The 25,582-nt window shown below is 45.0% G+C and overlaps 1 protein-coding gene across 8 annotated transcripts in view; it reads left to right on the top strand.

The window, feature by feature from the left end:
- cep63 (centrosomal protein 63) overlaps positions 1-25,582 on the top strand; it is a 107,974-nt gene that overhangs the window by 48,594 nt on the left and 33,798 nt on the right. For 6 of the 8 annotated variants that reach the window (XM_078563538.1, XM_078563535.1, XM_078563537.1 and 3 more), the window contains 3 exons: positions 3,227-3,372; positions 10,192-10,338; positions 25,431-25,545. In XM_078563538.1, coding sequence (XP_078419664.1) covers positions 3,227-3,372; positions 10,192-10,338; positions 25,431-25,545 — 408 coding nt within the window. The remainder of the gene's footprint in view (positions 1-3,226; positions 3,373-10,191; positions 10,339-25,430; positions 25,546-25,582) is intronic. The other 2 variants (XM_078563536.1, XM_078563533.1) reach the window with 1 other exon arrangement.

Genomic DNA, 25,582 nt, shown 5'->3' with positions numbered 1-25,582 from the left:
CCTCCCACCTTCAATGATTTGTGCAAATATACCCCAAGGTCTGTCTATTCCTGCACCCTCTTTGTACCCTTTGTATCATCTGCACGCCAAAGTCTAAGTCATTTATGTATATTAAAAGCAGTGGTCCCAGACTCCCAACAGGGGAACTACAACTCAGAACTGCACTGTTTCCTGCAACATACTTTCCCCATATCTATGGGGGATTGTCTACAGCCAGTACTTCCGCAATTTCTGCCCTTGCTTTCCTCAAATCTTCTTATTCGGTCCTGGTGACTTATCAACTTTTAAATATAACCAGTCTTTCTAATACTTTCTCTTTGTTAATTTTCGCCCATTCCGTATCTCAAACTGCCTTATCTTTCACTCTGACTTTCACAGTACCTTTGTCTTTGGTAAAGACAGATGCAAAGTACTCATTTACTACCTCAGCCATGCCTCCTGTCTCCATACATAAATCCTCTTTTCAGTCCTTAATCAGTTCCACCCCTCTTCTTGCTGCAGTCTTAGAACTGTATTTATAAGCCTTTAGAAAACCGACATTGGATATGCCCTTGTACCTGGCCCAAATGGTCATTTGTCATCTGTGAGTATGTGATGAGTGCTAGCAGGCTGTTCAAAAGAGTCATCATGTGTTAGCCTCGCACCGTTCTCACCAGATGCCCTGGTGAGCTTTGCAACAAGGGTTGATGAATAGTGAGCAGAAACCTTGAATGATATTTACTTTTACCTCTCTCTCTTCCTAGCTTGGGTTACTTGGATGGTTTCTGCTCGCACAGCTGCATTGATTCTGGGAACTTTTGGATTTGTGAGGCTTGGCTACTGTCTGGAGCCTCGGTATTGTGAACCTGTCTTTCCCCCCACCCCGCCCTTGAACTTTCATTTCAGCTATTTCTGCCCATTCAGTTGAACTCTCCCAATGGCCTATTAACTGTGTGGTGCTTTGTGTAGAACATAAATTGGTTCAGTGCCCTCCATGGTTGAAGGGGGACTTATTCATGTAGAATGGCATTAGGTGGTGATACAGGAGGATTGTGCTACCATTGTAAACATAGTTCAGTAAGAGCCAGCACCATCAAGAGAGAGAACTATTTTTTAAAAAGGTGTTCATTATATTTAGCTTCAGGAGTCTTATTACACTAATGTGTCTGCCATGTCTCAGTTGGTTGTACTCTTGCCTCTAGAGACTTGAGTACAAAGTCCAGCCTGATGTGCCTTGTGCAGTATTGAGGGAGTGCTGCATCATTGGAGATGCTGTCTTGAGGATGTGACATTATACCAAGTCTCCTTCTGCCCTTTCAGGTGGATATAAAAAAACCTCGTGGCACTATTTTGAAGAAGAGCAGTGGAATTATCCCAGGTGTCTTGGCCAATATTTACCCCTCAGCCAACTTCACTGAAATAGATGACTTGCTCACAACCACATTGCTATTTGTAGGAACCTGCTGGCTGCAAATTAGCTGCATTGTTCTCAATGTGACAGCAGTGTCTGCACTTTATTGGCTGTAGAGTGCTTTGGGATGTTCCGAGGTTGTGAAAGTCATAAGTTTGTTAATGTACCAAGTTCAACTGACTTTTAAAAGGATCAAGTTGTAAATGTTTTGAGAGTGTGCTGGTTTCAAAACTGTAACTTGATGCTGTCCTTATTTCGTCAAAATATGTATCTAATTCCTGATCAGTCAGCCTCTGTGACTTTTTGTTGCAGAAGTGTAATATAAAAGGCTTCCACAGTATTTGTGTAATTGTTTTCCTTTTATGTTCCTTACTTTGTACCATATCCTAAGTCTTGAGCCATTTTTTTATTAGAACAGCCTTTAATACAGTTGTAAGCACCTAAAACCTTCAGATCCCGATTATTATTGCTTCAATGCTTTTTTTGCAGTGCTCTGGTTATATTGGTTTCTAGTGTATGGTTTCAATATTTTGTTAAAGTATTCAGCTGAAATTTCGCATTGATTGTTTTTCTTTCCTTTTCTTCTTGCTTTTCTTTCCTGATTTTCTCTCTTCTCCTCCTGACAAGTTTGAGTCAAAACACTTCTGTGACTGGAGGCCAACTGAAAATTTCAAAACTGAGTGATAAACTTTTCTTGAGGGTTATGGAATGAAAGCATGATCTAATTGAATGGTGGTACTGGCTCAAGAGATTGAATGGTCTACTCCTCCTTTCTCTGTTCCTGTGACTCATACTTGATACAATACAAGTGCTAGCTGTCCCTGATGCCTCACCAACTGCCCATTTTTATCTCACCTGCTAAATTTCTCAAGTATGCCAGCTGTTTATTTAGCAATAGGAGGGTTTGCGATGTTGTAATAATGGTAAATCATGTCCCCACACAAGTATTTCCCAGCAATAAAACCTGGAGATATTAACACCCAAAGGACAAAGATTTGAAAAGTAGCTTACTGGGAAGGACCGTTGAAGTAGGCTATGAAATGGCTTTGGAGGCAAATTTGTTTGTTTCTGTAGAGTTGTTTCCAGTACAGAAAGTGGCTTTATTTCTGCTGGTGAAAGTGTTGCAGTTTTTGTTAATTCTATCATTAACAGCATTAACCAAGGGATGTTAGTGCTTTAAGTTGTTATGACCAGAAGGATTTATACAAGAAACAGAAAGTTAACATGCAGGTACAGGAAGAAGCTAGGAAGGGAAATGGCATATTGACCTTTAATGCAAGAGGGTTGGAATACAAGAGTAAAGAAGTCTTGCTTAAGTTGTACAGGATATTGGTGAGACCACACCTGAAGTACTGGGAATAGATTTTGTTTCCATTCTCAAGGAAGGATATACTTGCCTTAGAGTGGGTGCAACAACAAAAGGTTCATAGATTGATTTGTGGAAGGAGAAGATTTTTCACTCAAAGGATTGTACATCTTTAAAATTCTCTACCCCAGAAGGCTGCAAATGCTCAGTCATGTCAAGGATGAGTTCAATAGATTTTTGTGCTCTAAGGGAATCAAGGAATATGGGACAGGAATGTGGAGTTGAGGTCGAGGATCAGACATAATTTTATTAGATGGCTGAACAGGCTGGAGATGCCATATGGCCTACTCCGGCTCCTATTTCTTATGTTCTTATCTGGAAAATCAGTGGCATTTTAAGTGTGGAATCAAACTTCCATGCACTGTTTCTGGCTTTTCATATCATTTTTAATGCATTACCTTTAAACTTTTAACTTGATAAAGAGCTCAGTTTATGATTTATTTGGATTTTGCAATTTGTTTGATTACTAGAAATCAGAGGAGGAAAATGAGGAACTGAAGACTAAGCTCCAAACACAAGAGGATATCATTCAGAGTAAAGATCTTCAGCAAAAGCAACTGTACAAGGAGTTAGCTCGGTGTAATGAATTACTGTACACCCGGGAGAAAGTAACCAGGTAACCAGCTCTTGCGAGGGTGACACTGTCAATTAAAGTGCATTTGGCAGTGTGATCGTACTAACATCATACTAGGAATGATGGACATGAAAAGACCTTTTGCTCCATCTAGCATATTCCAAGTACTGTAATGAGTGTGCACTAGAAGACAGATACTCCCTACTTTCACCTAGAAGTCTTATGATGATCTGGAAGAGGGGTAAGAACAGACTGAAAGCCAGACCAATTGGGGGATTTTTAAAAATCTGGAAAATTCCTCTTCAACCTCAGGTGATTGAAGCCAGCCACGTGAATCACTCTATCTCTGGTAGTTCCTTGTAGCTCATACCTCTTGTACAAGGCGCTCTCAACCCCAGCCAGAAACAGGCCCTGCTCTCGCTGGAAGGAGCTTAGTGAATCGGCATTGAGCCAGCAGCCTTATCTCTGGGAAAAGGACCACTTACTGACATCTAACCTAGATCTGTCCTTACATAACTTAAGATTGTGACTGTGGTCGTACAAGCCTATTTAGTTGAAACAAATAGTTTACCCTAACACCATTTGGTCCTGTCAACGTCAATACTAAGTCTATGCCTCCATAAAGTATAGAGCCCCAGCTCTTTGACCCTATCTTTAAGATGCTTTAAATTGTGAATCAGTTTTGTCGTACACTTTCCAAAGCTTCGATGTCATCTACCATGTGAGCAGAGCAAAACTGCACAAAGTATTCTATCAGGGGCACTCAACTATAGTCTTGTCCAAAGACAAAATAGTCTGTTTGGTTTGTAGTGAATTGCTCTATAAATGCATCCTATTCATTCTAACTATTCCCCCTTGGCATTAGTCATCAAGCTTTAAAGATGTGTGCATTAGTGGGTGCTTTGCTCTCCCAGTGTAACTGAATAGACTAAACCAACATTTCCTGGGGAAACCAGCATGGTCGCAATAAGTTAATAACTAAAATTTATTACTGTTAGTATTAGCTATGCCCACTTGTCAGCCATGGATTAGTGGTAGCACTTTCATATCTGAGTCAGAAGGTTGTGGGTTCAAGCCCCATTCCAGAGACTTAAAAGCAAAACCTAGGAACTGAGGGAGTGCTGTACTTTTGGAGGTGCCATCTTCTGGATGAAACTTTAACCCAAGATCTTACGGCACTATTTCAAAGAAGAGAAGTGGCATTCTTCCTCATGCCCTGGCCAATGTTTCTCTCTCAACCAGCATCACTAAAACAAATTAATTGGGCATTATCCCATTGCTGTTTGTGGGATCTTGCTGTGCATAATTTGACTATCGTATCTTCTACATTACAACAGTGACTACACTTCAAAAGTATTTCAGAAAGCGCTTTGTGATGTCCTGAGATCTTGAAATGCTCTGTATAAATGCAGCTCTTTCCTATTCTTTCTTTATTAAATGCAACTCGGCTGACCAAAGAACACACAAAATACTGGAATGGAGCTTGAAAACATGGCGTTAAAATGGTTAGTGCCGAACGTGAATGGCAAGGTTACTCAATGTGTGCTCCCCACACATTGCATTTTGAATATCCTTGTCATGGAGATTCAGCATTAACCATTTTAACCGCGCTTTCAAGCTTTGTACCAGGATCTTAACTTCCCAATCTAGGCTGGCACTTCAGTGTCATGAAGAAAGATCTCTCGGCACGATTGGATGCAAGTTTTTTTTCCCCCCTTATTAGCCCAGTATTTGTAGGATTTTCCAAACTTTGTGCAGCAATCTCTTCCTTGACCAGCTGGTTAATCGAGCGTCTGCAAGCGATTCCCTTTTCACCCACGCACATACAAACATACGTCATTGTCATGGTTGCACTATTGAAAACATTCAATTTTTTTTTAAGAATAACTGACATTATTTGAAAACCTATTGGAAGAAAAAAAACAATTGAGCTGGGAGCTCTTTCATGATGACAAGGTTTTAAAAAAAAATCATAAAAATTGTGACTCACTGTAAATGAGTGAGATTTGACAAGCCAATTCAATGTGCTTTGGACTCCTTTCTATACTGTGCCCAAGCCAAGAAGAAAGATGAGTTGCATATTATATAGCTAAAAGTACTAAAGGTACTTTTATCAGTTGAATCAAAAAAATTGTAGGTTGAAATTTCATCTCAGGACAGAATGCACCATCAAAGTTGACATTTCATAATTCTTGAGTGATATTACATTGGGTATTAAAAGAAATAAGGGAAATGGCAAATGTATTAGTCATAAGTTTCTAATGCGGTCTGTCTGCAAGCATGACCCAGACCTCCCTGTCGCTTGCCATTTCAACACTCCACCCTGCTCTCATGCCCACATGTCCGTCCTTGGCCTGCTGCATTGTTCCAGTGAAGCTCAACGCAAACTGGAGGAACAGCACCTCATCTTCTGGCTAGGCACTTTACAGCCTTCCGGACTGAATATTGAGTTCAACAATTTTAAATCATGAACTCTCTCCTCCATCCCCACCCCCTTTCCGATCCCCCCTTTTTTCCAATAATTTATATAGATTTTTCTTTTCCCACCTATTTCCATTATTTTTAAATGTATTTCCATCCATTGTTTTATCTTTGTCTTTTAGCCTATTTCAATCCCTTCCCCCCACCCCACCCTCACTAGGGCTATCTGTACCTTTATTATCACATTCCTTAGATAATATCACATTCCTTAGATAATATCACCAGCTTCAACACCTCTTTGTCCTTTTGTCTATGACATCTTTTGGCAATCTCCACCTATCACTGGCCCTCTATCCAGCTCTACTTGTCCCACCCCCCCCTTAAACCAGCTTATATTTCACCTCTTTTCTATTTTTCGTTAGTTCTGTTGAAGAGTCATATGGACTCGAAACGTTAACTGTGTTCCTCTCCGCAGATGCTGTCAGACCTGCTGAGTTTTTCCAGGTATTTTTGTTTTTGTTTTGGATTTCCAGCATCCCCAGTTTTTTGCTTTCATCTTAGTTTCTAATGCACTCTAGATTCAAGAATTGTGCCTGTTGATTGGAAAATTGCAACTGTCATTATCCTATTTAAGAAAGGAGGGAGGGAGAAATCTATAACTTCAGATCGTCGGTTTAGTGTGAATTGCAGAGAGGTTACTTGGAACTATCATTGGCGACAGAGTGGCAAACCACTTGGGCAATTACGACATAATCAGAGAGAGTTGGCATGGCTTGTGATGGATAAGGCATGTCTGACTACTTCATTACATTTTTTGAGGAAGTCAAAAACATGGTGGGGAGGGAAGTTTCTACAGGTGTTGTCAGTATGGATTTCCAGAAAGAAATTGATACAGTTCACGCAAGGAATTATCATAAAAAATGAAAGCACATGGAATTGGATGCAACCTTGTGATGAAAATTGGCTAGGTTGGAGACAGAAAGAAGGGATAAGGGGAATACACTGATTGGCAAGATATGACAAATGGTGTTCTCCAGAGATCTGTTGTGGGACTTTGGCCGTTTAAAATGGCCCAGATCTTCCATTCTCCGACCCATTATGTGCATCAGGACTCTGCGGAAGTCCCAATGCATTGACCGTGTGCATTGCTGGGAAGTGTGGGTTCCTTTTTTTTATTCAATAATGAGGTGTGGGCATCGCTGGCTGGGCCAGCATTTATTGCCCATCCCTAATTGCCCTTGAGAAGGTGGTGGTGAGCTGCTTACTTGAACCGCTGCAGTCCATGTAGTGTAGGTACATCCACAGTGCTGTTCCTGGAATTTGACCCAGCAACAGTGAAGAAACGGCAATATATTTCCAAGTCAGAATGCTGAGTTCCTTGGAGGGGAACTTGCAGGTGGTGTTGTCCTGATGGGAAATTCCTTTGTTCCCTGGGTCCCTCTGCTAGAGTCAGAGACTTTGGACAGTTCCACAACACTTAACTGGATGGTTACCCAGGAAATGTTACGCAGAAAAATCCTGGTCTAACTCCTGGGTAATTACTGAACTGACTCCCCAATTACTCACGCTGTCCCCCACGACTGACTCCTTGACCACCCTGCCACCGACCACCTGACTACACCCAACCCAACGGCACCTTCCAAACACACTTAATCCTGACCACCCGATTACCTGCTCAGTCAGACCTGACTACCCCCAACCCCCCTATCTCCTTACCGCCCACTACCCATTACCCACCCGCCTACACTAACATTCACCCACGTACTCACTCAACCATTTACTAACACACACTGAGAATTTTTAAACCTACTATAGGGCAGCTGGTGCCGCAAAAAGGGGCGTGCCCTGACGCAACAGTGCTGCAGTGGAGCTCTTTGATGGACACTGCGTTTCCCATTTCTGGAGAAGCCAGGCTCTGAAGACTTGGCAAGAAGTGCAGACTAGCATTGGGACGGGCAAAAGTTTGAGCAGAGCAGCAGTCCAACAATGGTGATTGCCACTTGTGGAACATCTGGGTCAATATATATTTATAACTTGAGCAAAGGAATAGAGAGCTGTATATCCAAGTTTGCATTTCGGATTCATTGTAAGTTGTGTAGATGGGAGCAGGCAATGGGACACAGACTAACTTTTAGAAAATATATGGCAGTCACGAGTTAGTTGTGGGGAAGGGTGAAGTGATTTACTTTGGATCCAACAAAGGCAAACTAGAATATTTTCTTCATGGGTAAAGATTAAGAACTGTGGAGGAGCAAAGTGGTTTACATCTCCATGTGCACAGATCACTAAAAGCTGGTAAACAGGTATAAAAAGTAATCAACAAGGCTAATGGAGCATTGGCCTTCATCTCAAGCTGGTTATAATATGAAGTGATGGGAGAATGAGATTAACTGAATTACTCTACAGAGAGCCAGCATGGACTCAATGGGTGGAATGGCCTCCTTTTGAGCTCTAATGACTCTGACTCTGTGTTGTACCAAACTTGGTCAGACCTCCCCTGGAGCACTGCTTTCAAATTTGGGCATCACACCTCAGGAAGGATGTTTTGGCCTTAGAGGGTTACAGTGTAGATTCACCAGAATGATACCAAGGCTTAACTAGTTGTTATGAAGATACTTTGGATAAAGTTGGCTTGTGTTCCCTTAAGTTTGAAATGTTGAGGTTTTCAAAATGATAGAGATTTGTTCAGGTGGGTTCTGAGAAATTATTCCCACTGTTGGAATCCAGATCAAGGAGGCCTAATCTGAAAATTACTGCAAGACTAGTAGGAATGAAAACAGTTTTACCATTCCAAGGGTAGTGGAAATCTGAAACTCAGGGTCAGCTGGAATTTTCAAGGCTGGAATTGATAGTTTTCTGTTAGGTAAGGGCATTGAGGGTTATGGAGAAAAGGTGGATAAATGGCATTGAAGTCTGCAGGTCAGCTTTCATCTAAATGAATGTCCTACTCCTGTTCCTATGTTAGAGGTGCTACAATACTAGATAAGATGTTAAACTGAGGCCCTGTCTACTGGTTCAGGTGGAGGTTTGTGATCCTATGGCATTATTTAAAGAACGAGTTCCCTGGTATCGTGCCCAGCATTTATTGCTTCACCATAACATCAGAACAGTTTCACCAGCCTTTCATTTCTGCTTCCTCCAGGATCTTGCTCTTCACAGAGCTTTCCTTTTGGACTGCATTTCATTAGAATGTATTTGGAACATTGTATTCCTTTCCTTCAACAGCATATGAAACTTACTTAGTTTTTTAATGTTTTCCTTAATCTTGCAATCAGAAACCATGGAGTATTGTGTACAGTTTTTGTCTCCTTATCTAAGGAAGGATATACTTGCCATAGAGGGAGTGCAACGGAGTTTCACCAGACTGATTCCTGGGATGGTAGGATTGTTTTAGGAGGAGAGATTGAGGAAACTGGGCATGTATGAGAATGGAGGTGATCTCATTGAAACTTATATAATTCTTACAGGATGTGACAGAGTAGATGTAGGATGTTTCCCCTGGTTTGTTGTGGGGGGGACTGTGGGGGATGGAGTGTAGGGTTCTAGAACCGGGGGATACAGTCTCAGAATAAGGAGCAAGCCATTTAGGACTGAGATGAGGAGGTGAATCTTTGGAATTCTGTGCCCCAGAGGGCTGTGGAAGCTCAGTCATTGAGCATGTTCAAGACCGAAATTGATAGAATACTAAATACTATGATGACATCAAGAGTTATGGGGATAGTGGGGAAAAATGGCAAAGAGGTAGATGATCAGCCATGATCTGTTTGAATGGAGGAGCAGGCTTGACAGGCCGAATGGCCAATATCTGTTCCTATTTTCCTATACCTCCTTTTTCTAAAATATGCTCCCCAGATCTGAAGGACAACATTGTAAAGACTTCTTGCTGTATGCCCCTGTTCTTTAGTCTAACCAATATTGATTTCAGTATTTGAAATTAGGAAAATCTGCCCTGTAAAAATTTGTACAGTGAGGAAGGGAAATAGGGATTTATCAAAATAGTACAAATAAAGGATAAAAGAATCTGCACGTGGCTGGCGGCTCTGTTCATGTGGTTACATATGTATGTAATGTGCTTGCTGATGATATGTTCAGGTGTGTTTGTGTTCTCAGTTCCAGCTGGTTGTTGCAGCTGAGTTGCCTCAGTCTTGTATGTATTGCACTGAACATTTTTATAACCTAAACAAAGTAATATATGTAGAAATTCTGAGACCTACATTTCAGTATTTTATATTTTGAATGAATATTTTAATTAGACTTTTTTATATGGATTGTTGCTTTGCTCCCTCATGTAATCCCTCATCCACCAGCTGAAAGACTGAGGTTATTACAAATTGAAATAAATATAGTATTAAGTCAGATATTAGTTTAACCTACAAGTGTATTGTGTACTTTTCTAACAGACCCCTTTTAAAAACAATTAACTTCTACCCTGAATCCTAGCAGATCTCGAGAAGAAAACTTACTGGAGCAGCAGTGTAGTGACATTTCCCACAGGCAGACTGACGTACAACAGACACCTGTGCAATTCCAAGCAAACCTGCAAGGTGAAGTGGATCTCAAGGAAGAAATGATACTCCTTCAGCACAGGTAAGCACCAAGAGATTTGTAAAGAGAGTAATGGCATGAACACGAGCTAATAGCTGAAATGTTACTCTTTGCTTTTTGCTACAGTTAAGATACTTTCAGCATATCAATGAATCATAAATCACAAAGAGAGCCATTTGACCCATCATGCCTATGCTGGCTCTTCAAAAAAGCTGCCCAATTCATTCCACTTCCCTGCTATTTCCCCATAGCCCTGTAAATTATTGCTTTTTAAGTATATTGTGCTTTGATATTCAATAGTTTGACCTTTCTGTTTAAAGGGTGCACTGTACCAGTTACTGAGTTATATGTGCATGTAATGGATACTTTATACTTGGCATAATGGGCTGAGTTAGGGACTAGCATGATTCAGAGTGAATGAGTAATTGAAGTTCTTACCTTGAGCAATTTATCTAAGTTTGCTGATATAAAGCTAAAGAAAGTAAGCTGTGAGGAGGACACAGAGAAGCTGCGAAGAGATATAGGCAGAATATTAGTGGGCATCAGAGTGGCAGATGGAGTATAATGTGGGGAAGTATGAGGTTATTTATTAGTAGTAAGAATAGAAAGGCTGAATATTTTTGTTTAAAAGGTGTGAAACTTCTAAATGTTGATGTTCGGAGGGACTGAGGTGTACTTGTACAAAGTTAGCATGCAGATACAGCAAGAAATAAGGATGGCAAATGCCACCTTAGCTTTTATTGTAAGTGCATTGGAGTACAAGAATAAGGAAATCTTGCTACATTTACAGGGCTTTGGTGAGGCCACATCAGGAATACTGTGTGTAATTTTGGTGTCATATCTAAGGAAGAATATACTTGCCTTGGAGGTGGTACAGTGAAGATTCATTAGATTGGTTCCTGGGGTGAGCGGGTTGTCTATGATGAAAAGAATGAGAAGTGATCTCATTGAAAGATTCTGAAGGGCCTTGGCAGGGTGGACACAGGTTTCCCCCTCTGGCTGGGGAATCTAGAACACAGGGGCACAGTCTCAGGATAAGGGGCTCTTGAGAAGGTGGTGGTGAGTAAATTTGGGGTCACATTGGAAAATAATTTGTGAAATATTGCCATAGTGCTTTGCTTCACTTCTTGTATATGTAATCCAACAAGGTCATGATCTGTTGTTAGTATGGACTTCATCCTGCATTACATGCACTAACTGCATTGAATGCTGAAATGCTGAGGTCACTTTGGTGATTTGATACAAATGCATTGGTTTCACAGTCTTGATGGTAATGGAAGGTAAACAAAGGAAAGACTATTGTTTCTACCCCCTTGAAGTCTAATAATTCCACACATTTGAAGCAGCCTGGAAGCATTTGCATTTCACTATGGATCATAAAAAAGTGCTATAATTATATCATTTCTCGTCCCAAAAAATTTTCAGATCTTTTTGTCTTTGACCACTCGCATCCATGAACCCTGCTTATGATGCTGCCTTTCAATGTGGCATGAGGAAATTTGGATATGTGGCTATCTATTCCAGGTTGTTGATAGATACAGTGAAAAGTTGAAGCACCAACACAGATCCTTGCCACTGGTCACATCCTGCCAATTAGAGTCCATGCCCATTATCCCTACTCTCTGTTTACCTGGTTCAACCAGGTCATTATTTGGCTTCAATTCCATAAATTTCAACTTTAGCTGTCAAGTTTAGAAGGAACTTTAGCAAATACCTTCTGAAAATCCATATAAATAATTTCCGCAGACATTTCCATGTTTGCAACTGAGTCACTCCTTCAAAAAATTTGACTAGATTCGTCACATAAGACCTACTGCTTACAAATCCATGCTGGCTCTCTCTGATTAGCTGGAAAATTTCAAGTTGTTCAGTCACCCTACTAGCAATTTCCCAACAACAGATGTGAGGCTAACTGGCTTGTTACCTTTCTCAAATAGCAGACTGATATACACAATTTTCCAATCTAAAGAATGGTTCCCAAATTGGGCTGTAACTTCCAAGCTCCAGGGCAGTGTATCTGCTGGGTGTAGGGAGGGCAGTTCCCCTGTGCATCTTTAGCGCCATGAATGCAAAAGATGCATAGGGGAACTGCCCTCCCCACACCCAGAAGTTCCCAGATAAGGATTGTACGGCAATTACCCTGGAAGTTCTAACTTCCTCTGGGCAATTGCCTTGCACTGGGAACAATCCAATAATATGATTTAAATCACAAACTTCAGATGGTTCCAACTGTGGTGCAGTAATAGTTACCCAGAAACAGAAGAATAACAACCACTTCTAGCTTCTGGGTAACTATAGGACTGACCCAGCCCAACCCCCACTGGACTCCATGTACCACCCCGACCCACACACCCCAACCCTCCCCGCAACTCCTGCCTGGGACTACCTCCCCTCCTCCCAATCTCCACACAGTGGGACTCTCCCCACCCCCCTCCCCACCCCCAATAGTCCCTCAACAAAACTCCCCACCCGCCGAGGCCTGACACCCAATTTTTTCCCCCGCCCCTTCCCCCACCATCTCCCTTGCCCACAAGGCCCAGCTCCTCTCTCCAACATCACCCCACCCCCCCAGGCCCAATTCCTGAACCACCCCCGCTCCTGACTTTTCCGCCCCAGACCCAACTCCCCTCTACAAGGCAGGCTGCCACCCCCCTAGGCTGGACTCCCACCTGCAGCCCCCCCACCTTCCAAAAAGTCCTACCCATTTACCTTATAGGCTTACCTTCTCCCTGGCTTGTCAAAGACCTTTAAACCCAGCTGGACCTTTAAACCTACCTGGTTTACGGCAGAGAGTGCCAAAAAAAGGGGCGTGGCTTACCTATCTTCGAATGCGCTGCCCTCATGTACGACCTGGGAGCGTGCTGCATTGCACTGATCTCCCAGCCCGAGTAGAAAGATCGGGCAAGATAGGATCGCCTGGATTTCCAGGTAAGTAATTTTGAGCGGAGTCAATCTGACTCAATTGTCACTCTACCGGATGTTATGACCCTAAAGTTAAGATATCTCCAATGTTCTCACCTACTTCTTGGAATAGAAACTGCCTGGTCCTTGGGATTTGTCACTGTTTAGTGACTTTATTTTCTTCATTGCTGTTATTTTGCTTGTGGTAATTTTTGGTGTGCCTGGTTAGCTCACTTGGCTAGATGGCTAGCTTGTGGTTCAAAATAATGCCAAAGGCGCAGTTTTGATTCCCATTCCAGCTGAGGTAGACTTGGGAATTGCCTCCTTCAACTTTCCCTGAGAGTGGTAGGCAATGGCAAATCATCACTGGCAAAAAACTGCCTAGAAAATGGCTCAGGTTGAAGCATCAGCAGACAATGAGTCAAGGACCTGCTTTTGAGCAGAGCCCGAAATGAATAAATTTTGGTGTATCCCTGCTGCTCATATTCAATATTTGGGTTGTTTGGCATGTTAGCCTTTTTCTCTACTTTAAATATTGGCACAAAGTTCCATCTTTACCTTATTTTCATTGCTATCACCATTGTTAATTTTAAAGGGGCCCATATTGCTTCTGCCCACTACTTTTTGAAAATAAGTAACTTTATTTTGGTTTTGATATTCTTGCGAGCTTCTTTTCATACTCACTGTTTGTGGCTCTTAACACTTGCTTTGTCATCCTTTGCTGTTCTTTGTATCAGTATTGCTGTGAGCAAAATGGAAAAGTTTTTGTGATGACACAGTTTGACCAAGTTTTCACTGAGATAGAGGTCGTGATGGTTCTGTTGCTGAGGATCACAGTTGCATATCATTGTGGAGTAGGCGGAGAACGGTGACAAATTTCTGAGGGTGACCAAATTTGAGAAGGATACTCCATAAGCCTTTGCAGTTAACATAGTCAAAGGCTTCAGCAAATTACCCACAAGTGATAATCTACAGAACAGACGGGGAAGTGTTCAACCTACACCACCTTCAATCCAAAACCAAAACCACTCCAACTCCAACCAGTCTTAGAGTTCATTATGCAAATGACACTTGTGTGTGCGCTCACTCAGAAACTGAGCTCCAGGTCATTGTCAGCTTCTGCTATGAAGCAAATGAGAAAATGGGACTTTCAGTAAACACAGAAACACTGAGATGGTCCTCTAACAACTCTCAAAGCACTGCAACTCCACCCATCGATTAAGATCAGCAGTGAGATCCTGGAAAATGTGGACCATATTCTGTATCCTGGGATGAAGGCAGACATAGGCTGGAATTTTCTGTCCCTATTGGCGTCGGATGTCATGGCGGGCGTGAGCGGACAACATGGCGGGAAGGCCAAAAGTCGGTTTCACGCCGCCATGAAACCAGTTTGCAATTGTCCACTCCTCCCGTCAATGGCAGGCCGTGTTTCCCTCCGCCGCACATTGGGAACGTCATTTTAATACATCTGCCTATAATTTTAAGCCCTGCTTGCAGGAATCATCCCCCTAGGCTGGATCACCCAAGGAATCACACCGACGTGTTTCACAATAGCATTTAAAAGGGGTGCACTTGGCGAGCTGAGGGGAACTCGGAGGCGAGTACTCACTAACGCCCATTCGACTTCAAGGCGCCGCGCAGTCAAGCGAGAGCACGGGAAGTCACTTTTTCCCGGTAGACAGTGTGGTGCCGGGCAAGTGCTACACTGCGTTTGGTGGGGGGTGAAAGCCAGAACTGTTTGAGGCGAGTTGTGGGGTGCAAGGCAGCATGGTGTGATGCGCTTCTCTTTCGTCCTGCAGGAGGAGTACATCAGGAGCATGGAGCCTGGTGACCTAGTTGTATGCCTCATGGCTTACAGGGAGCAGAGACGAAGGAGAAGAGAACGACGGAGGGACCATAAGACATAGGAGCAGAAATTAGGCCAATCGGCCCATCGAGTCTGCTCCGCCATTCAATCATGGTTGATAAGTTTCTCAACCCCATTCTCCCGCCTTCTCCCCATAACCTTTGATCCCCTTACCAATCAAGAACCTATCTATCTCGGTCTTAAATACACTCAATGACCTGGCCTCCACAGCCTTCTGTGGCAGTGAATTCCATAGATTCACCACTCTCTGGCTAAAGAAGTTTCTCCTCATCTCTGTTCTAAAAGGTCTTCCCTTTACTCTGAGGCTGTGCCCTCGGGTCCTAGTCTGTCCTACTAATGGAAACATCTTCCCCACGTCCACTCTATCCAGGCCTGGCTGGGCAGAGGAAGGAACAGCACCCTCAGGAAGAAATGGCAGCTGGGGCTGCTGCACATGCTGCTAAAGAACCATAGTGAGCCATCGCTGGTCACCGCCCAGCTAGATCCAGAGCCTATAGATGCTGCTTGTCAATCCTGCAGATGACCGAGATCCAGTGTTGCCAAAGACTGTGCATGTTCAGGGAACTGGTCGGTCACATCTGCCACCTGCTGCAGGATTTGGCGACATGGAGGGCATCTACTGCCAGTGGCCATGATAGTGACCCCAGCGCTCAATTCTTACGTCAGTGGGTCCACAGGTGACCTCTGTGGGATATCACAAGCCTCCACACTCAAATGCACCCAGGAGGTCACGAGGCCATATTTGCGAAGGCACACAAGCTTGTGCATTTCATTCGGGACCAGGAAAGCCAGCATGCAACAGCCTTAGGATTTGCCTAGATCTCAGGCTTCCCACAGATGCAAGGTGTCATCGACTGCACTCAACGTGGCGTTCAGATCTGCGTGGCAACAAACGGTCAACTATGTCAACTGCAAGGGCTTCCACTTGCTGAATGTTCAGCTTGTGCGGCCACCACAAACACATCCTGCAAGTCTGCGCACGGTTCCCAGGGAGTGTCCATGACTAAAACATCTACAGTGGAGCTCAGATCCCTGAGATCTTCCAGGGTTCACAGAGGCTGCAGGGTTGGCTCCTCAGAGACAAGGGCTATTCGCAGAGGATGTGGCTAATGATACCCGTGCAGCAGCCTCAGACGGCAGCAGAGCGAAGGTATAACGAGGCTCATGTTGCAACTCGTACCTTGGTGGGAGAAACCATGGAATATTGAAAATGAGGTTCTGGTGCCTAGACTGGTCTGGCGCAGCCCTGCAATATGGTCCACAGAGGATGTCACGTGTCGTCATCGCCTGCTGCTTCCTTCACAATCTGGCGCTGCAACGGGGAGAGAAGCTGGCTGAGGAGGAGATGGAGGAGCTCTACATCTCCTCCGATGAAGAGGACGTCGACGGGGATGAGGAGCTCCTCAAAGGCAAGGATGATGGCAATTAGGCCATCGCATTGGCCAGATGAGGCAGGTGCTCTCGGGAGGCCCTCGTAGCTGCTATATTCGTAGAAGATGGTGATGACATGAAATGAGGAGACACCATAGATCCTCATCTGTCAACGTTTGACTCCTGTCTGGCTGATGGCAGTGCACGTACCATCTGTGATAATGCTCCTGTTATGGAGACACAGTAGATGCCCATCGTCCCTACATTCCAGGAGGATGATGACGTGCAGTGGGGGCACTCCGTAGATCCTCACATAGCTTTCATGGATATCTGATTCCTTTCTGGCTGATGGCAGCTCGCTTGCACCCTGTGAACAGAGTCATATCATGGAGATGCAGCGGGGAAACTTTAACTTCTCCTGATCCTATGGCATCTTTCGTGAGCTGAACCCTTCAGGACCACACTGTCTCCGGACACAGATGCCGATGAGACGGGGGCCAGTCGCACCTCAAGGTGCTGAGAACACACAGAGAGAATGATGGAACTCTGTGCCGCTGGCCCAGGACATTCTGGCAGCAATGACAAGCCCCATCGAGGTGCAGGCATGACTGATGTGACCAGTGACAGTGAAGATGCACCATCAGTGTGCTGGGAAAGTTACACAAAGCACAGGGAGGAGGCCCTGGACTGAGACACCTGCCTTTATCTTGTGCAGGGACCAAGGTTTCACACCTGAGTGACATGAACACTGTTCACCAGAACAAGGAACCACAGGCAGGGAGACATTTTTGGGACTTTATTGACAATAGTGAACACGATGTACAAGTGATTAACACCCGTGCCCAGGCTGTGCAACTACATCATCATGGGGAGGTGTCAGCTGTGGCTCAGTTCATAGCACCCTCGCCTTTGAATCAGAAGGTTGTGGGTTCATGTCCCACTCCTGGAAAACCAAGAACTGTGAATGTACTCGAAAGAGTTACAATCTGTGACTGTTGATAACTCGAAAGAGTTACATCATCATGGGGAGGTGTCAGCTGTGGCTCAGTTCATAGCACCCTCGCCTTTGAATCAGAAGGTTGTGGGTTCATGTCCCACTCCCGGAAACCAAGAACTGTGAATGTACTCAGAAGAGTTACAATCTGTGACTGTTGATAACTCGAAAGAGTTACATCATCATGGGGTCGAGTTCTGGTCATAAACCAGCTGATCGCCGCCATGTTGTGGTATCGGCTGGTCACTTTGACCCCTCCCCCGGACTTTGTCGCAAAAATCCAGAGAATGCTAGTCGACTTCTTCTGGGACAAAAGATTGCACTGGGTCGTTGCTGAGGTTCTGAGTCTCCCGCTTAGGGAGGGCGGTCAGGCGCTAGTGTGCCTACGCACACAGGTGGCGACTTTCCGTCTTCAGACCCTGCAGCGATACCTTTATGTCAAGCCTCCTCAGAGATGGTGTGCCCTGGTGACGTATTTCTTCCGCCAGGTGCACGGCCTGAATTATGACGTGCAGCTCCTGTTTATAGAGCAGAGGGGCCTCGGTGGCTCCTTACAGGCATTGCCCGTCTTTTACCAGGACCTGATCAAAGTCTGGAATGTGGTCGCCTCGCGACGCAGCTCTCCCCCATCAGGAGTAGCGGCTATCGTCAGAGAGCCGCTGCTCAGGAATCCGCCCCTCCGTCCTTTTCAGTGGCTGGCAGAGAGGAGGGCTGTGGCTGCCGGGGTGACCAGGATCGGGGACGTGCTGGGTGGCGGAGGACTGGGCTGGATGCTCCCGCAGGAGTTGGCGCGTCGCGCGTCAGTGAGTGTCCAGGTCACAGCCGATGCCATCCAAGACCTAAAAACGGTCGTGCTCGGACCCGAAGTCATTTTAGGTCTGGAGGTGGCCCAGGTGCGCGGTGATCTTCCGGCTGAACGTTCCCCTGTTCGGACGGAATTCCACATTGGCCCCAAGCCCCGAACCCTCCCTCGGGTGCCGGTGCCCCGCAATAATATGAGCCGCCTCGGGGACATGCCCTCCGTGCCATTTGGCACGGCGCAGAGGAGTTTTCTGTACGGACTGCTGCTGCACACCTTCCATTTTCTCGCCCTCGTCTGCCGCCCGGACACGCCCTGGCGTGCCTTGTTACCGTCCGGCGGCGGAGGCCCCCGATGGGAGGCCCTCTACGGAGGTGTCCTCCCTCTTTCTATCGTGGACCTGGGTTGGAGGGTGTTGCATGCAGCAGTCCCCTACAATCGTAAAATGTGTAGGTTCACGGACTCCCAAGACACCTGCCTTTTTTGTGGTCTTGTGGAGTCCGTGGACCACGTTTACATAGGGTGTTGTAGGCTGCACTCCCTTTTTAGTTATTTAAAAAACCTTCTGTTAATGTTTTGTTTGCACTTCAGTCCCACGCTCCTGATCTACGGACACCCGGTGCGGAAGGGGGTCGGGAAGGAGGAGGACCTCCTCGTGAACCTGCTCCTGGGCCTGGCCAAGTTGGCCATCAACAGGTCCAGGCAGCGGGCGATCGAGGGGGGAGTCCTGCCCGATTGTTTGTCCCTCTTCCGCGACTACTTTCGTGGCCGGGTGTCCCTGGAAAGGGAGCACGCGGTGTCTGCTGGCACTCTCGAGGCCTTCCGTGCCCGGTGGGCGCCGTGGGGACTGGGGTGGTTTGTTGACCCCTTTAATCACATTTTGGTTTAATGTTTGTAAGTTTCCTTTAAACTTTGTCCTTGGTTTCACAGCTGACCTGACTTTGGGGCTGTGCCTGATTTATCCCTTATTGTGTTAATTTAGTTTATTGTTTTGACTCGAAAAGAGTTACATCATCTTAACCTGTTAACCGATTAGCAAGCTCATGTGTAATTCAAAATAACGCCAGCAGCATGGGATCGATTCCCATCAAATAAGCCAGCAGTTGCTGGAAAAACTCAACAGGTCTGGCAGAGTTTTGAGTCCAATATATGACTCTTCAGAGCTAAGACCTCGCCCTGCCCCTGGAAATGGAAGGAGATGGCAAAGCAACTCGAGGTAAAAAAAAAAGAGACAATAACCCCTCTTCGGACAGAACTGAAAAGAGTTACATCATCTTAACCTTCCTAACTCTGTCCCTACGTCTTGGTGCTCCTCTGACATCCACAGTGGGGGTGGAGGCAGCCTGCTGAATGCTACGCCCTGTCTGTGATGACCTTGATGGGCGTCCTCTGGAGGGCCCTGGCCTGCTTTCAGGGTCCTGCTGTGTGGCAGTCGCACCTCCTCAGCCTGTGGAACTAGAGCTGCTGGGGTCACAGGAAGAGGGGATTCAAGTGGACTGGATGCTCCCGGAGTCACTTGGGTGAATGGCCCTGGGTTGTGCACCTGCTTATCCTCCTCCCTATTGGTGTCCAAGGACACTTGGCTGATTCCTTAAGGAGAAGGGGAAGCTGGAGTGAGATTGAGCTGCCCCACACCCCTCTTGCGTACACACTGTTGGAGGCCAAATGACGTCAGCGATCGAGTTCAGCCCATGCAGCAGTGCAGGACCGATAGTCCATCCTACTATTGTTGACCTCGGTGTGTTGGCATGCCGGCGCTATCACCTCAGACTGAAGGCGACCTGAGGAGTGCAGTGGACATCCCTTCTTGGTGTTCCCGAGCTTGCCTTTGCAGCCCCAGCAACTGAGGTATGACCGAGTCCAGAGGCTCATCATCTGACTCTGACTCAGCAGATTTCTGATCTCCAGCAGTCCTCGAGTGCCAGAAACCTGGGAAGTCCCTGCCTCCGCCTGCTGCTGATCCCACAATGTGACATGCTCATCAGATTGTGACCCATAGGCTACTCTAAAGCTAGGTCCCACCGAGGTGTACATCTCTGCGTTGGTGGAGGATGTGGGTGAGCACTGTGATGGGTCTTCAATGAGGTTGTCATTGGATTCTTGTTATGAAGTTTCTTCGGGGCTTGAATCGAGGACCTAGGGTGTGGACTCCCTCAGCTGCTTCCCAGACGTGCCTGTAAAAGCAAAGAGAGGTAATTAGTGCATGGCAGAGGCTGCGGAGTAGGGGAAGTGACTCACAGAGAACATGGTTATCTGATGGATGTTGCACTGCTGGATCCTCACTTGGTTGAGCACCGCCGACCTCACCATCAGCACAGGAATGGTTTAAGTTGTCGCCAGCCAGCTGGACAACTCTATTTTCAAAGTCTTTTGAGGAGTTTGATTTCAGGCATTCCTCCACCAGTCTGTGACCTCTCCCTTTTGTGTGCCAGCCTGTCCTGCATGAAAACAGATGGAGAGTGCAAGGAGGACGCCTGCCACGCCAGATGATAAGGATGTGGGTGGTGAGTTGTGCCATGAACAGGACGAGGACTTGATCTGCAGGGCAGAAGAAGGTGTGTGTGAGAGAGTGAATGTCCCTTGAATTGGCAGTGAGTGAGATCCCTGTAGATGTGTGATGGGGTTGAGAGTGATGAGGAGAGTGACTTACCCTGGCAGAACATTCTGTCAGAGATCATTCATCCTCTTTCAGCACTGGGTGGCTGTTCTCTTTTGTCGGGCATTGGCGCTGACCACAGATACCACTGCCTGTCATGCTGGATTGGTGACCTTGCTTGCTGGTCTTTGCTCAGAGCGGCAATAGAGAATGTCGTGACTGGCCTCCACAGTGTCCAGTAGGTGCTTGAGGGAGGTGTCTCTAAATCTGGGGGCGGTATGTTTCCTCCCTTTGGCAGCCATCAGTTCCCAGCAGCTTCCTATCCCTTGAAGAGTGCCTTCTCTGTGCAGGGGCAGCCCTTAAAAATGGCGCCTGGATTACTGAAGGCCTGAGGTGATAGCAGGGCAGGCGAATCAGAGGACACCCCGCCAGTGATTCCCAGGAATGCATATAACTATAGGCAGGAATGGGACGTTATGGTGCGAAAACCCGCCATTGCGCCTGGTGGGTAAAACGTCCTTTTTCTCGCCCACTACTGCACTTCGTGCAAATCTGGGACGATTCTGCTCATAGACTACAAAATTCCTCATCGCCCCCAATATGTCAGCACAACCTTTGACTGACTGAAGAAAAGAGTCTTTGTGGACCAAGATCTCAAACCTGAGACTAAGGTCATGATTCACCTTGCAGCAGTGATCCCCACACTCCTAGATGCTATGAAGACTCGGCAGCCTACAGCAGACACATCAAAGCACCACCAGTGATACTTTCATAAGATCCTTCAAACCCAGTGGCAAGAAAGGTTCCAACAGCAATGTCCTCTCCCAAAGCAACTTGCCCAGTATCAAGGTGCTAATCACTCAAAACTAGCTCCGCTGGGCAGGATATGTAATTCGTATACCTGACACCAGACTCCTGAAGCAGCTGCTCCACTCAGAACTCTGTGGCAGGAGACCCCCAGGAGGACAGTGGAAGTACTTTTGGGATGCCCTCAAAGCATCCCTGAAAAGATGAAACATCACCCACCCTTCAAGCACCACTGACCCCACATGTGACGGAGTCTGCAAATCGTGCATTGGAACTATCAGCCATCTCCAAGACATCCTCAATCCTGCAGGATGACCTGAGAGAGAGCGAGAGAGTTTCTCGTATCTTACTTATTCACCAGGATCTGCACTTTGACTTTTCATTCTTTCTTGTATGCTTTTGCTTTAGTTTTATGTTGTCTCTTATCTTTTTAGTTTCACTATCTGTTTGTCTTTGCTGGCAAGTGGAACTCTTGCCCCTTAGGGATATAACCTGGTCGGTATTACATTAATTTCCTTTTTAAACATGTCCCACTGATCTTACCCTTAACAGATTTGACCAGCTAACCATGGACAGTCTCTGACTCTTTGCATTGAACTCAGCCTTACCCAAATCTAAAATTGTAGTTGTTTGACATTTCCCCCTTTAAAACACTATGTTGAACTCAATCATATTATGATCAATGTTAAATAAATATTCACGCACCATTAAATTCTTAACTAAATCTTTCTGGTTACTCCTTACTAAACCTAATACGACATGCCCCCTTGTTTGTTCTAGAACACATTGTTTCCAAAACTACCCTGGGCACACTCAAATTTGCTACCTTTCTGACATGTGTCTACTTTTCCCAATCTTTATGAAAAGTTAAAATCCCCCATTAAAACCATTCTGCCCCTCCTAATTGCTAGTTTCTGCATTTATGGAATATACCACATTACAGCTGTTACTAGTGGATCTTTGCACAACTTCCATTACAGTCTTAAATCCTTTTCTATTTCTTTCTACTTTCGCCTGGTCTCATAACTTTAGGCTTGACAGGTAAAGGGAAAACTAAAAAGTATAAAGTACTACTTCTGACTGTTACTCCACTTTCTTCACATTTGTCTGTTTTTGAACCAGTGTTCTACTACCTTTTTCTTTAGAGCCACCCTTCTACTTGCTAGTTTAAAGCCTTTGTGACCGCCTTATTTATCATTTCTGCTAGAACCCTGGTCCCAGCTTATTTCAGATGGAACCCATCCCAACTGTGCAGTTTTTTTCCTGTTCCAATACTAATTCCCCTCCCCAATCTGCTTATCCCTACACCAATTTGCACATAAATCAGCCAACGAGGTCCTGCTCTTCAATTTAGCTCCTAGTTCCCGGTACTCACCAAATAGGACCTTCTCTTGCTTACTCTTCCCAATGCAGTTCATCCCAACATGGACCATGATAACTGGCTCCTCCCATCCCCTCTGCAAGTTCTTTAGATATAACCAATTTGCATCAAGCAAGTTGTATGAAAGGAAGGGAGGAACTCAGGAAAATTACAATCACCAGGGAAGTGGTATTGGGCAAATAGTTGGGGCTGCGGGCTGACAAATCCTCAGGTCCAGATGGACTTCACCCTAAGGTCTTGAAAGAGGTGGCGAGTGAGATAGTTGGTGCACTGGTTTTAATTTTCCAAAATTGCCTAGATTTGGAGAAGGTTCCATTAGATTGGAAAATAGCAAATATAACTCCTTTGTTTAAACAGGGAGGGAGACAGAAAGCAGGAAACTATAGGCCAGTGAGCCTAACATTTGTCATAGGGAAAATGTTAGAAGCTATTATTAAAGATGTGATAGCAGAGCACTTAAAAAAAAATTCAAGACAATCAGGCAGAGTCAACATGGTTTTGTAAAAGGGAAATCATGTTTAACCAATTTATTGGAGTTCTTTGAAGGAGTCACATGTGCTGTGGATAAAGGGGAACCAGTGGATGTACTTAGTTTTCCAGAAGTCATTTGATAAAGTGCGGAAAATAAAAGGTAACCTATTGGCATGGATAGAAGTTTGGTTAGTTAACAGGAAGCGGAGAGTTGGCATAAATGGATCTTTTTCTGGTTGGCAGGATGTGACGAGTGCCACAGAGATCAGTGCTGGGGCCCCTCCTTTTTACAGTTTATATCAATGACTTGGATGAAGGGGCGGAAGGAATGGTGGCTAAATTTGCTGACGGCTCAAAGATAGGTAGGGAAGTACATCGTGAATAAGACGTAAGGAGGCTACAAAGTGACATAGATAGGTTAAGTGAATGGGCAAAGATCTGGCAAATGGAGTATAATGTGGGCAAATGTGAAATTGTTTACTTTGGCAGGAAGAATAGAAAGGAAGCTTATTATCTAAATGGAAATGATTGTAGAGTTCTGAGGTGCAGGGGGATCTGGGTGTCCTAGTGCAAGAATCACACAAGGTTCATATGCAGGTACAGCAGGTAATTAGGAAAGCTAATAGAATGTTATCATTTATTGAGAGGGGAATTGATTACATAAGTAGGGAGGTTATGCTTCAGCTGTACAGGGCACTGGTGAGACTGGAGTATTGTGTACAGTACTAGTCTCCTTATTTAAAGGAAGATGTAAATGCATTGGAAGCGGTCCAGAGAAAGTTTACTGGACTAATACCAGGAATGGGCGGGTTGTCTTATGAGGAAAGGTTAGACAGGTTAGGCTTGTATCCACTGGAGTTTAGAAGTGTAAGAGGCGAATTAATTGAAACCTTTAAGATCCTGAGGGACCTTGACAGAGTGGATGTGGAGAGGATGTTTCCTTTTGTGGGAGAATCTAGAACTAGGGGTCACTTCAAAAATAGGGGGTTGCTCATTTAAGACAGAGACGAGGAGAAATTTTTTCTCTCAGATGGTTGAGAGCCTTTGGAACTTTCTTCCGTGAAAGGAAGTAGAAGCAGAGTCTTTGAATACTTTTAAGGCAGAGCTAGTTAGATTCTTGATTAATAAAGGAGGTGAAAGGCTATCGAGGGTAGGCAGGAACGTGGGGTTAAGGTTACAATCCGATCAGCCATGATCCTATTGAATGGCGGAGCAGCCTCGAAGGGCCTACCCCTCCTAATTCGTATGTTCATTGTACTAACCCCATTGTTTCTGTATTTTTAACCTACTGTGGAATAAAGCAATTTATGATTCAAACAAAAGTTTGCCCCATACAGCTTTACCTTGCTTCACCTTCAGAGATGTTGAAACAGAGCACGTGTGTAACACATCGCAATTCGGTCCAGATCGAAAGGAAGCCTTGTTATACTCGCAAATCTCACTACCGCAGTGGATATTGCAAAATACTCAACATCCGTAAGAAAGACACTGCTTAAGGGAGCAGATGATTCCACTGAACCTGAGCAGATATACCTGTGGCAGCTGCAAATTTGTAACTGTGTGTCTCAGAGGTATTTAGACTCCCAGCAGAGCCTTAGTTAGCTCAGTTGGCCAGATGGTTGGTTTGTGATGCAGAGTGACGCCGACAGCGCAGGTTCAATTCCTGTACCGGCTGAGGTCACCATGAAGGCCGCACCTTCTGAACCTTGCCCCTCGCTTGAGGTGTGGTGACCCTCAGGTTAAACTCACTGCCAGTCATCTCCCTCTAATGAGAAAAGCAGCCTATGGTCCTCTGGGGCGACTGGGACTTCCGTTTCTTTTCATAAATTCTAGTGGTGGGCCTAACTAAATAAAGTGTTATAGATTTAAGAGGAAAATTAGTTTGATTAATGTTCTCAATGCAGATGGATTTTGGATACCTGTTTTAAAAAAGGATACTTTTATTAGTTTAGATTCATCGAATGATCACTGTACGTTTCTGTCTGAGGAAATTTTGAAAAAAGAGGGGGACCTGAGACAGATGGACATGGAGCACAGTAAATGCAAAGCAGACATTAAAAAGGTACAGAATGAATACTGGGCACAGCAGTGTCCTCCAT

Source organism: Cetorhinus maximus, chromosome 19 (assembly GCF_964194155.1).
Source record: "Cetorhinus maximus chromosome 19, sCetMax3.hap1.1, whole genome shotgun sequence".
NCBI lineage: Eukaryota > Metazoa > Chordata > Chondrichthyes > Lamniformes > Cetorhinidae > Cetorhinus > Cetorhinus maximus.
This window is presented reverse-complemented; position numbering and strand designations above follow the sequence as displayed.